Source organism: Crassostrea angulata, chromosome 1, assembly GCF_025612915.1.
Source record: "Crassostrea angulata isolate pt1a10 chromosome 1, ASM2561291v2, whole genome shotgun sequence".
In the NCBI taxonomy this organism is placed as follows: Eukaryota; Metazoa; Mollusca; class Bivalvia; order Ostreida; family Ostreidae; genus Magallana; species Magallana angulata.
The window spans coordinates 53926607-53940665 of record NC_069111.1 but is presented as its reverse complement, the minus strand read 5'-3'; the positions used below and the strand labels follow the sequence as shown (position 1 = coordinate 53940665).

Here is a 14059-nt window from a genome sequence, read left to right as displayed (position 1 = left end):
AAAAATACAATAAAAAACATCAATATGAAATAAACAATTCTGTACCAAATTTTTTTTCCGCGAGGAATGCGCCCCATGTGGAAAAAAATAAAACGTAATTATCGTCTGATCAGCTGGCGTTTGCAACTTTCCAAGATGACAGTGTTGACATCCGCTTGTGTCATAGTTATCGATTTGACAGTTGTGATATGAAAATTTCTCATTATTCAAGGTAAGAAAAATTATTTTCTATCTTTCTGAACTGATACATATAAAAAATTCACGTTAGACTAAACTTTTATATTCTTTCTGCAACATATTGTGACACGATGTATTTCATTGATAACTGCAGATAAAGACAGATCTGGAAATCCCCATTTTCAAAATTATGTTTGCATTTGTAATACATTTGCCTTATAAACATACCAAATTTAAAAAAAAAATCATTTAATAATTAATTGGCAGGTTAAAGGTCACAACAGTATCAATAAGCAGAGAAATCGTATCGGTGCTCGCACATCGAACTGATCAAGTAGCCCGTTACAATCGTGTCAATCGAGAAAAACAAAAACAAATTGGAGACATTTACTATTTTCTTCTTTTAACTTATATAAACACAGACACACATTTCACGCATTCTTTCCTTCCATGACGGTTTTGTGGAGTTTTTATTGCAGAAATCAACATTCATGTCGGCGATGCCCATTTTGTCGTCTGAACGCATTTCACATATGCGTGGTTTTTTCTCTAAAATTTTTTACAAAAGACGTCTTTTAGATCAACAAAAAATGTGTTTTATTACGCATGAAACAGTAATCGTAAACATTCCCGATTTATAAATTAAACAGTAAATATAAAGTAGGTTAATCCCTACCAGTGCTTTCCGAAATTCCTCAACTTGTAACTCCATCTCGAGTCGTTATCCAAAACTTTACAGTCACACACGATAATTATCCGTACAGATAGTATAAAATGGTTTAGTCGAAATAAATCTCCTTCATTTTACATTTAAGCCTTGGTTGAAAGTATTTTGTCCATGTTTCACGCATACGCTATATGTTCCAGATAAACTAGATCTACACATGTGAGGCGAAGGTCGTATTGAACCGCGTCACAACTTCTAAAGATTTAGTTGATTTTTTTTAAGAAGTCCTTTAAAAATCATTTACTACACTTACTCATGCAGTGTATAAACAAAGAAATAATATCGCGTCTAAAAAAAAAAACCCACAACAATATTCAATATTTTATGATTTTAAGAGAAATAATATTACAAAAAAATTATAATCCAACAAGGGAAACAACTCAAATACAAAACATGTAACTCTAGACAAGCAAACATTTTAAAATCAGATTAAGAAAACAAAAAGTTAACACACTGGAAAAAACATGGAAAATGAAAACCATGAAAATTAACATGTTTAAGAAATTAAAATATAATATATTCATCGGTATTGACATAGATGCTTCACTGGTAATAGAATAATTTTTTTAAATGAAAAATAATTACTGAAATATCAAATAAAACAAAGCATTAAAAGTAATGTCTAATTTTGTGTTTTACTTAAAATTTAAGATGCCTCGTTCAAAAAGCTGTGGACCTAAATCATACCATTGTTTTAACTGTCAAAGGAGAACTCGCCAGAAAGACAGATACCCTATCCACAAGAAGTACAAGTCTCTTCTGTACAAACCTACTGGTAGGACACCATGTGAAACAGACTCTTTATGCAACAGATGTCGCCACATGTTTGACTCTATTCTGCGAAAGAAGGATGACAAGAAAAAGAGCAGCACATCACTGCAGCAACCTGAGGAAAAGGTCCTTCACCCCTCACAACAGGCTCCATTCAGTCCGCCTTCGATTACCTTTCCATTTCCCTGTACCACCAGAGGTCATTCTTCATGTTGCCTATGCAAGAGACTTGGTCCAAAGCTAGTAGTGGTGCCCGTTGACGTTCGACACAGGATTTTCATTTCCCATGAAATTGTCATACCAGCTGGAGCCCGTTGTTGTCCCAATCATCTACAGAGAAACATAGAGAAAATCAGCCCTTCAGCAGAAACCACTACAGTGAACAGATCCTACATATCTCAGCTCATAAGATTTCTAAGAACAGAAGTACTGAAAACTGAGAAGACCAGACTGAGCTTCGACAATTCAAGTCACCTCATAATGACAGCGACTATGTTGATCTTCTAGGAATTCCGAAAGCTGCTTATGATGATCTCCTGAAATATGTGGACGGCAGAGTGAAAAGTACACCATCAAGAACTGTCAGGACAAGTCTGGCCATTTTTCTCATGAAGCTGAGAGGAGGTGATTCCAACAGGGTTCTTTCTACTCTATTCAACATTTCAAAGTCTGGGATACGAAGAAGCATTAAGGTCATTCGCTCTGCTCTCATTGATGGAAACTTTGTTAAAGAAAACCTTGGGTTCCAGCACATCACCAGAGAAGAGATCATACACCAACACACTCGTCCACTTGCACAGACCCTCTTTGGAGACAACACACAGCCACAAGTTATACTCGTCTTGGATGGCACATATATCTATATCAACAAAAGCAGCAATTTTAAATTTCAAAGACAATCCTTCAGCTTTCATAAAGGGCGACAACTTGTCAAACCCATGGTCATTGTTTCCACTTCAGGGTACTTTCTTTCAGTTTTGGGGCCCTATTTTGCCAAAGACAATGATGCAAGCATCTTGACCCACATAATGAGAAGCAACCTTGAAGATATTCGCAATTGGGTTGAAGAGGATGACGTCTTCATTGTGGCCAGAGGGTTCAGAGATTCTCTGACGTACTTGGAGGAACTTGGAATTCAAGTCAAAATGCCCTCATTTATGGAAAAAGGGGAGAAACAGTTGTCTACAGATGCAGCCAATACAAGTCGTTTAGTAACAAAGGTAAAAAAACAATTGTAAAATATATAAAAATGTAATTAAAAAGTTAATTATCTGCAAATAGATATTTTAAATACCAGTATTATCAAAATTCCAAACTAAAATACATGTATAAATTTTAAAAAGATCATAGAAATTGGCTAAAACAACTTGAAACACTTTACAGTGTATTCACACTCAAAAAGTCAGTAAAATATCAATTCCAAACAAAAAACATCAATTAAGAATAAATTTAAAAATTGATAAATAGATGTATAAAGATATTAATATGTATAAATGTTTAGGTATAAAGATTATAATTATAGATTTTTATCCTTTATAATAAACATGTGCAATTACATTGATCCTGTAAATGTTAATTACATTTTTATTTTATCTCTGCATACCTCAATTTACTATACAGATAAGATGGGTTGTTGAGAGCGCAAATGCAAGAATAAAACAATGGAAATACCTCAGTTACATTTTGCCATCCAGCCAGATCCCCTTTATAGGGGATTACATCAGAATTGTATGCAGCATTTGCAACAGGTAATTAAAAATTTACTTTTAACCTATTTTTTTTCATTGAAGACTTGAAACAGTTCTAATACATTTATAATATTTTAATTATACTTTTATTATGGGTTAATGTTTAAATAAAATGCAATTTTTGCAGGTATTTGAAACCCCTTGCCAGTGGGAGTGTTGAAGAGGACCAGGCTCTTGGAGCTAAGATGCTATTTCTGTCCAAACAGGTAAACCAGCTGAAGGAGCAAGTGGAGGAACAGCATCTAGACCGCCGGACTGTATGTTGGAGAGAAGTGAGCGAGGTGGTTGACTTCCCACAGTTGGATGAGGAGAGGCTGCGTGAACTGACGTGTGGATGTTACCAGCTCCGTCTATCCGCCAGCTATGCTCAAGAGCACATAGAAGGGGGCTGTACCATCCACATGCACAAGGAGGAGGAGGGACTATTGAGGATACGTCTTCAGAGCAGGCACATTTCTTCAAAAACCTACCAACTCTGGATTAGGTACAAGGATGGTGACATTGTTGCATGGTATTGCAAGTGTAGAGCTGGTGCGCGGGTTGTTGGCATGTGCGCTCACACAGCATCCATTGTATGGTACCTTGGGTGTGCGCGGCACAGATGTAACCCCTGAGGCAGAATTGGAGTGCGTGACTGGGGAGAGTTCTTGGAGGATGCCACAGCAGTGGACGAGTCTGAAGAAAGCGACAGTTCAGGTGATGAAAGTCCTGTAGAGGAATAATTTCCTTTTCTTATGCAGTCTTAGTTTTAGGTACATGTATTTAAAAATTCTAGTTCAGTTTTCTACAAAAATGATTAATTAATATGTATGGAAAACATTCATAACATTAATATATTGGTATTTTGTATTCTGTAGAGACAAAGTATGATTTTATCACAAGAATTTTCTTCTATTTGCATGACCATTGACCAAGCATTTAATCATATTAACAATTACATGTACTTTTGTATGTCAGCATTCATATGTCCTTGTGTTCCAATGTTATTCCCAATGACCTAAACTAGACTGTTGGTGTTAGATGTTTCATTATTTATGAATATATTGTATATTTTGATTTTTTTTGCAATCATTTTTTTATGATGATGTGACTAGATAAAAAATGTTATGTTGCTCTCTCATTTTTATTTCTAACAAGAATTTTATATTTTAATTTGCTACTTTATAGAGTGAATTTAATAGCAGTGCAATTTTTTTTACAATAAGAATATTAATGTATGGTTTAAAGGAGATTAAACACTGAATTGTTTTAACGGTGTTCATAAAAATAATAATTTTAATTGTTGTTAATGTTAATGAATTACATTTTAATTAAGATAAACTTGATTGCAGTTTAAATGCTTTACTAATTTTAGCAATATGCTACCACTGAGTGAAATGAGTGATAGATAGATAGATAGATAGATAGCTTAAGAAATCTGATCATTTTGGGAAAAATTCTGATATACACATATATACAGTCTGTACACACACTGCATTTTGCTTGGGCATAATTTAAGTACAGATGTATAATTCATAATAAGATTAATTTCAGTTTTTGTTAAGAGAGTTCATATCTTAGATTTGTTGTTGTTGATGGTTGTTTTGTTTGTTTGATTCGTAATTTCATGGACTGAATGTAAAGATTATAAGGAAAATGCAGAGAGAGAGAGAGAGGTGGTGAATGTGTGTGTGTCTGTTTACAACTTTACAACAATCCTAGATTATAAATATTCTTCAAATAATTTGATTATTTATTATATAAATGACAATTGATTGATTTGAGTTGTTTGTTTTTATTGCGTAATGTTGACAGAAGACAAAAGTGAAAGTAGGTTACGAGTGGTGCATCAGATCTTTAATTTCTATGGCTATATTAATAACTAAAATACATGAATTAGCTAACATTAATGCTAAAACATGTATTAAATAATTTGAATGAATTTTAAACACTTACCTTTTAGTCTTCTCACGACTTCTGTCATCCACATAATCCGTGGTGACACCATTTAATTGAACGGTGCCAAATAGCATCGCACCATGGGTAACTCGAACCCGGATGATTTATCAAAATATTTTTTTAACCATGTTCATCATAAACAAAACCCCCAAATCAAAACTGTATGAACAAAAAAAATCCTATGTTTATTGATCAAGTTTATATCTTTATTTTGGAGGAAAACTTTCAAGACGTTGCGTTTTTCCTAGAGATGACGTTACTTTCAGGTGACAATAAGAAATGGATATGTGTAGTTCAAACTCATGTAACACGCTCATTTTTGAAGTTATTTAAAAAAGAAAGGTATTTCTAGAAAATATAAAGTCTCAAGATATTAATAAGATACATACGCGGCTATGTTAAGGCTGTCCGAAGCTAAATATATATCGAAAAATGATACTATTTTAATTATCGAAAAATGCTTTAACCGAGTGAGTTTCTTTAAACTTTTATTACATAAGTTAACAGTGGCTTCCAACACTATAGTTGATGTATTTTTGTGACGTCATATATGTTTCTTAAGCACGTGACGGGTGTATTCTAACACGGTAAATAATCTATAAAAATCGCATCGGCACAAGTGAATTATGACATTAAATCAAAAATATTTTTATGAGAAATCCTTCGATAAGTAATGTTTTTTGCAGTTCTTGCTGGGGGTTCATATAAATATTTCGTTTATTTGAAATATTGTCAAAACATTTCGCACCGCCATCGAAATTAGGCATATTTTTACCTTTTAGGCTCGATTTTCACACAATCGGGTCAATCGGTAGGTTTCCCCCAGCAAGATTCACAGTGGTACTTATTTTCTCTCCCGATTTCACGTAAAATATACTAAGATTGTTTTTATCTTTCATTTGTGGCAAGCCGTTTTTTATATGCACATACATATCACCATTCATTAGATTACACGTAGCAGGGGGAGTCTCAAAACCATTAGTTTATGAATAGTTATTTACCTATTACGAAGCTTTAAAACTGTTGATTTTTTTATACTCCATATCGGTGATATTGAATTTAGTATCACTAGTATTTACAACAGTGTCTATGTAAAGGAATGAAGCGGTTTTATTATGCACAATGAATATCACTTATTACGTTACGATACATTCCCTAAAAACGATCGAAAGGAATGCAGATCGTGACGTCAAAGTTAACTATGACGTCATATCTTATGAAGTACAGACAAGTGACTTTCTACATAGCACTGTGAAATTAATCGGGCAGCCTTAACATAGCCGCGTATTTAAAAGTTTTTAAACTGGGCCATTTTTAGTACTTTTTGACTCAAGTTCTTTCATTTTAATATGTTCATCCTCTGTGAAGAAAATGAACGGAAACTGTTGGTGGACCGACCGACCGACATACCGACAAACAGACGGACAGCAACAAAGCAATATGCCCTCCCTTCTTCGAAGGAGAGCATAAAAATACGAGGTGGATCTGATGGTTAATTTCTTGACCAATGAGCCTTCGTTTACTGTGCTAATGTTTGATCAAAATCTAACTTCACACACAAAAACTCCCTGAAATTCATAAAGTCACAACCTGAAACTCATGACAACGCAATCTTGTTGACGTGTTTCAAGTCGACCCACAGTGTTTGCTGCACACCACGATTTCGTTCCATTGATTCTAAATGTTGCAGAAGGAGTTAGACATTTTGCATATCAATACTATTTTATAGACACTCCGACCAAGACTGTTCCCGCCGTAAGATCCATGGGGTTCATGTCGGAATAATTTGCAGTCGATCCTTTCTGGTATAGTTGTTGTTTCAGTATTGAATGAAATCTCTTAAGACTGGTGCTCTGTGTTGCCTGGCGTTCTCATCTTGAAGTACAGGTCTGAGTTAAATTTTTCTCAGGAATGGTAAAACAATAGATCTGAGAATCTCATAAGCTGTTAGAGCTCCGTTGATGATGTGTAGTTGAGTGTGCTCATTAACTGTAACACCAGCCCAAACCTATAATCACAGAACATCCACTGTGACGATTGTGTTACCTTTCCATCATGTTCACGTCTGCAATGCCAAATCACCGTCTCTCCTCTTTGTCTGTCCATAAGGATTCGTCTATCGTTGAAATTAACAAAAACTGAGTCTGGACTCGTGAAAAATTCCACCCCCTCCTGTAAAAATATAACCCACAAAAAACCTCCCAAAACTCTCGGAAAATTAATTTAACTGACGTGTAAATTCCAACGTAAGTAACGTTCCGCTTATCCAAACGGGCTTCGCGGTGCCTCATTTTTAGGGATATAATCGTCAGCTGATCGAGTTATGAAAACGTAATTACTAGTATTCAGAACAGGCCGCAGACCTTTTCTGATTGATTGGTCAAATACAGCGATACTTGTTGCCGTTTGAAGATCGCGTTGCACGCTCCTTGCTGTAACAGCACGTGTTCTATTTTTTTTTTAGCTTGAAAAGTTTGTTACATCAAGCCTCCGCTACAGCCACACAATGCTGTAGTGATGTACTCTGAGTACTTTGAACGGTACTTGAGCCACTTGTTGAGTCGTTTGTCCAGCTGTAATCATTCATGTTGATCTGTTAACTGAGAGATGACCGTCGATCCATGTTTTTAAGGTAGTCTATCCATGATTATCATATTTCATATCTAATAGATTGCAAGTTTGATTACTAAAATCTTAGTGTGGTTTTAAGGGGTTTATTTAATAATAAAGATTCATCTTTAAAATTTTTAAAATTTAGAATTTTCACAAATTTATCCCATCTTGAAGTTAACATTGAAGTCTATGGGAAAAATGTATCTTTAAATATATCTTAAAAGTAAAAATATTTTTCTCACAAATCTCTTGGTAAAAAGTTGCATAAGCTTTTTTTCTTTGAAAATGCTGAAAAAAATAATTATTTACCATAAAAAATTTTGATAATTGATTTTTTTTTTAATTTTTGCAAGGAGCAGACAACTCTTTAAAAAAGTTCCAAGCGCAAAAAGTTCATTTAATCGACTGCATACATATTCCCGAATTTCGTTTACATCGGCCTCATATTAACTTTAAAATAGATATTCAAAATTATAGTTATATCAATCAACATTATTAAATTAACCTCAGTTATGGATGGACTACCTTAAAAAGCTGTGACTATTATTTGAATTTTTGCATTCAAATCAGACCATACATGCCGTTTTAATTTGTGTACTGCACTGATAGGTTTATATAAAAATATCTTGCTTTAAACCTTTACTAAAAACTAGTGTGCATTCCTGTTCTGCGTGTTAAAATTACTCTTCTTTCTGTGTAGATTCAAGGCTTAATAACTGACTGTTAAATTAAAATATAACGCCATGCTTTTGCAGTTAACCCATTTTAAGATCAAAAGAAACGCAAATTAAAGTGGTTTTAAAATATTGATTTCATGTATTTATTGTTGTATATATATAAACATACTTCTAGTATTTTATTTAAAGGACAACTCAATATTCAATGTGGTGCTTACCCTATTTAGTAGTATAGAAAAATGAATGTTGACTTACAAAAAACGATTGGTTTTTTAGACGGGGTCACGGGACCCCGTCTATTAGAAGTCTCAAACCGGAAGGCACGCACAGAACACATGAATTGAGTCTACGCGTAAGAAAATAGTGCAGAAAGTTTTCATGCATTTCAGTAAATATATCTTATAAAAACACGCATTAAATCTTTTTAAGTTCTCTATGTGTAAATAAAATTCTGTAAAGAAAATACACAAATAGTTTAATTGATCAAAATATTCTTGCTCGGATTTAATATTTCTAGCGATTTGTGGAATGAGTTACGTAACTGAATGCACAACGCCGTTGACGATTAAGTTGAGCTCATTAAAGGTTGAATCGAAAGTAAAGTTCCCAAATGCAGTGTGCCATTTTTTAAAAATTGTGAATTATTTTAACAATCTCTCCCCTGAATACTACTGATCTTCAAGCGCGAGCCGAAGTTAAAATCTGGACGGGTTATACACAGATGTCTTACACATTTTAAAATAGGCGTTTCATTGGCTTCCAGTATACTTGCGGTATGACTGCTATTCATCTCTAAAGGAATTCTGTACATAAAAAATAAAAACAAGTCTGAATTTGCCTTCTCTTTCATTGACTCTTTACTTAATTCAACTGAATTTAAATTTTAAACAATGCTTTGTATGAATCTATATAGATTATACATTTTTGGCGACCAATACATCAAACAATATATACAATCTTATCGTTTAAAGAACCAAGTTAAATGATATATTCATATTGTCCGGCTTAGTTGGAATATATATGTAATTTTTTTTTATGTTATAAGACATAAGTTTACACTTTTTTCCCTATACTTTATAACGGACAATTTCAGTCACATTCATGATTTAAAACTAGAGGTACTCTAGCTCACAATTGATACCCCCCGCTAAGAAAAAATCTTAACTCATGTATTTTTTTCTATGATAGAAAATATTGGATGAATCTATTTCACCGTCCATTTTCTATAAATAACAACTGCTCTATTTTTTTAAAACTGTTAATGCTAATATGAGTACACAGACCAATTTCTATTCTTTAAATTCCATTTTAGTTTAAGTTAACTGTTAATGCATAAAGGCTTTTGCATCCTTATGTTAACAAACATGACTCGAATCAAACAAAATTCCACATGTCAAGCAGCCATTTAATATAAACATTATGAATTATTTGAACGAGCCCGATTTTTTTAAAACCATGACCTTGAACTTCCTAAATTGACCTTGGGCCAAGGTCATGACACACCATCAGGTTATTTAAGCAATCTTGATGTGAATTAAGAACTTCCAATATTTGTCCATTAGAAAGATACGAACTGGACATGAATTTTGCACTTTTCTGTCAGTGACCTTGGCCTTGCCCAAATGACCTTGACTCAAGGTCACGACACACCCTTAGGTCATAAGCTATCTTTGCGTGAACTGAGAACTTCCAACGTTTCTCCATAAGAAAGATATGGACCGGACACGAATTTTGCACTTTTCCTGCCAGTGACCTTGACCTTGCCCAAATGACCTTGGGTCAAGGTAATGACAAACCCTTAGGTCATAAGCAAACTTTGTGTGAAGTAAGAACTTATAATGTTTCTCCATTAAAAAGATATAGAACGGACGCGAATTTTGCACTTTTTCTGCAAGTGACCTTGACCTTGCCCAAATGATCTTGGGTTAAGGTCATGACACACCCTTAGGTCTTAAGCAATCTTTGTGTGAAGTAAGAACTTCCAATGTTTCTCCATAAGAAATATATGGACCGGACACGAATTTTGCCCTTTTTCTGTCAGTGACCTTGAACTTGCCCAAATGACCTTGGTTCAAGGTCATGACACACCCTTAGGTCATAATCAATCTTTGTGTGAAGTAAGAAATTCCAATGTTTCTCCAAAAGAAAGATATTGACCGGACACGTATTGAACAGACAGACGGACGGACGGACGGACGGACAAGGTCGTTCCTATATACCCCCCAAACTTCGTTTGCGGGGGGTATAAAAAATTCTTCATCAATATTTTTAAAATGTCTATCATCAGAAACTCGGTTGATCTTTTTCCAATCGGTAAATATCTCACTCCAATATAACACATATGAATTCAGAGATAATGCATGGTTTTTATGTTTTAAATTTTTAATTTACCGTGTGGTAATACATGTAAATAGAAACAGTACTTATCTCAATTTTAAGAAGATAAAAACTCATGATCATAGTTTATTTCGTAGTTTTAAAATCTGAATTACAAATCCTTTATTGTAGCTGTTGGAAAAAATTCAAATTAAATCGCTTTCGAAATTAAGTTCATTTTTTCCAAGACACGCATGAAAAATTGCGTTTAATAGACGAGAGTGTATTGAAAGGACACAGATCCCTGTAATGACAATGTCCTACAACATTTGTTAATTTTTCTGTTAAAAGCGTCAACTTTGCATATATTAGAAATTTTAAAATCAAATAATTCTGAATTTATAGCTAAATTTAACAATTTACAATCACCATACAATAAACATTGCTTTATCAATTGTCAATAAAACATATTACCGTTGTGTGAATATGTTTCTTAGGCATGGCATCTTCTCTCCTTCGTTAGCGCTAAGGACATATTCTACTTATTTTTTTCTAACCAGTCCTTTATTTGACTTATCAGTAAATGTCTCTATCATCCGACGTGATTAACTTTCGGTCTCAATTTTCAAGTTTTATCGTTTTGACTGAATTCAGAGTATGATTTTTAATGAAATGAGCGTTTGTATTGTAATTCTTGGGATGATGTACAAGTTTACAAAAAAGGTTTAAGTAGTAACTGATTTATTTTAACCTAATAATTTTACATGAATTACTGCAAAGAATCGTGTCAGAGAAGTCGGTCTAAAAAAATCAAAATGGCAACCGTGACGAACCTTGTTACTGTTTTAGTACTTTGAATAATCTTATTGTAAAAAGAAATATTTCTAATGTCAGGTGCCTGTGTTTGTTATCGGTATACAAATGTAAACTTTGTTCGGTAATTCAGCAGTTTGAGAGTTTTGGAGTTTTCATAAACCTTGTATAACGGATACCATCCGACGTGTGGATTTTCGAGCTTAAAATTAAATAAATCTAATGATTTAAATTTTCTACCTTGATATAGTTGTTTTAATTTTCCTGGTTAGTTGTGGTTTTTTAAAAAAAATTCCTTGGGGTCTTATTTCAAATAAAATACCGTTGTATTAATTTTCTTAAATTATGAAGGACAGTCCCGGCCGGGATTTAGTAAAACTTTAACAAAGTATCAGGCAATTGCAAAAGGCAGAATTTTAACATAGATTCATATTCGAGGAAAACGTGGACAGTTACAAATTCAAACTTTCAAGACCCCGGCCGTCTTTCAGTACTTTGATTTTTAAATGCAATAACTTTCTTTGCATTTCAGAAATGTTGTTTACTTCAGGACGTCATTTTCGACAGAATTCTTGACCCGTTTTAATAAACAATAAACGTTTTCTTTGGTGATTCGTGCGAGTGAATGTAAAGATTATCCAGTGAATATATAGAGGATATCTATATTGTGTGATTTTATATTTGCTTTATCCAACGAGTTGAAATGGTGTATATATTCGCGAGGCTTGCCGAGCGAATATAACCATTTCAACGAGTTGGATAAAGCAAATATAAAATCACACAATTATAGATGTTCTATTTATCTCATACAATTTGATTTATATTATGAGGCTTTTGAGACAGTCCCTTGTGTGACCCAAATTGGTTTTTTTTTCAAAGATTAAAAAAGATGATTCAACGTTGTGTTATGCGGCTATTGTGGCCTTGCGCAATACAATTTAGTACGTCATTCCTGAGAAAAATCTAACTGTTTTAATGTAAAGTTTCACTGAAATAAACCTTAAAATAATTTTTTAGCTCTAGATAATTTTTCTTAGAGCTTATTCACTTGATTAAATGGAAATTCCGATTAGAAGACTTGAATATAAAGTTTGTTGACATTCACAAAGTTGCGAATGCTCGTTAGTTTGAATTGACTCGAACGAGGAACAGTTGTTGATGCATGATGTTTAATAAAACAAACACTAGGCTAGCCTTATGATTCGAAATTGAAAATAGTGTCAGAATAAGGATGCTTACTGGTGGTGGAATAAAAGTCTCATGAAACATTATTTCAGTAAGTTCTTGTATATAAACACAACCAGAGCGCTCTGTTTTCATCGCGTCGTCAGGATGAACTCCTTGATAGTTAACGTAATCTGTAGTTTTATTAACTTCACAAAGCAAATTGAAAGTTGGGAGTGGGCTAAATTTATCAAAAATCTTGACAAACAAGAAAACATGGTCTTGTGGTTACGGTTATGAATAAATTTGCAAAAAAGGTGTGTGTGGGGGGGGGGGGGGCTACCCCCCCCCCCCCCTCCCCCACTCACAATAGCCCCCCGGTTCCAACGCCTGTGCTACGCAGTTATGTGTTTTCCTTCATATTTGTAATTTAAATCTTTGACAAAATCAATTTCATATTAATTTTTGTAGTAGATATCATATAGTTATATTGAAAGTACTAGCAAATCTTCGAAAATATGTCACTGAAGCGTTGAAGCGAGGGGCTGTCTCAAAAGTAGTTCCGACCGGAAGTATTAGCATCACCCGTGTGATATAGCTAAGGTTTATCACACGGGTAATATACACCACACGTATGAGATAAAAATCCATCACTTTTCTTATTGCTTAGGAAGTCCAATTTCAGAAAATTAATTCAATTAAAAAATAAAAACCATGAAACAAGTCTTCCAAACATCATCTTTTTTAATTCAGTATTCTTAACAATTTGACAAACATTTTTCTTTACATAGATTGGCTTCTGTATAAGTAAAAAGCCTTTATATCAACAAACAAGTCAACACATCAACCTTTATAGGCAATACTTCAACCATTTAGATACATGCAAGTTACAACTACACAAACAGATTTAGATATTCATTGTTCATATAACAATTGACACATTTACTTGTCGTAATACTTTTATTAAAAACCAAGCCTCAGAAGAATTGTTCTGGGACAACCATCCGAGATTCGAGTAGATTTTGCTTTGACATCAGGAGTCTCTATCACCGTAAGAGGTAGATAAACATGCATGTATTATGTATCTTTCAAATGATCAAATAAATACTGCATTT

At 33.7% G+C, this 14059-nt stretch overlaps 1 protein-coding gene and 1 pseudogene across 1 annotated transcript; both read left to right on the top strand.

The window, feature by feature from the left end:
• The first annotated feature begins 284 nt into the window (after positions 1 to 284).
• Positions 285 to 2758, top strand: LOC128175228 (uncharacterized; annotated as a pseudogene).
• A 2-nt stretch (positions 2759 to 2760) lies between these two features.
• LOC128193004 (uncharacterized) lies at positions 2761 to 4106 on the top strand (the record flags this gene model as incomplete). Its single annotated transcript, XM_052866165.1, has 3 exons — positions 2761 to 2895; positions 3296 to 3423; positions 3551 to 4106. Coding segments are annotated over 3 exons (750 nt in total), but the record flags the coding sequence as incomplete, so codon positions are not given.
• Between the last annotated feature and the right edge of the window lie 9953 nt (positions 4107 to 14059).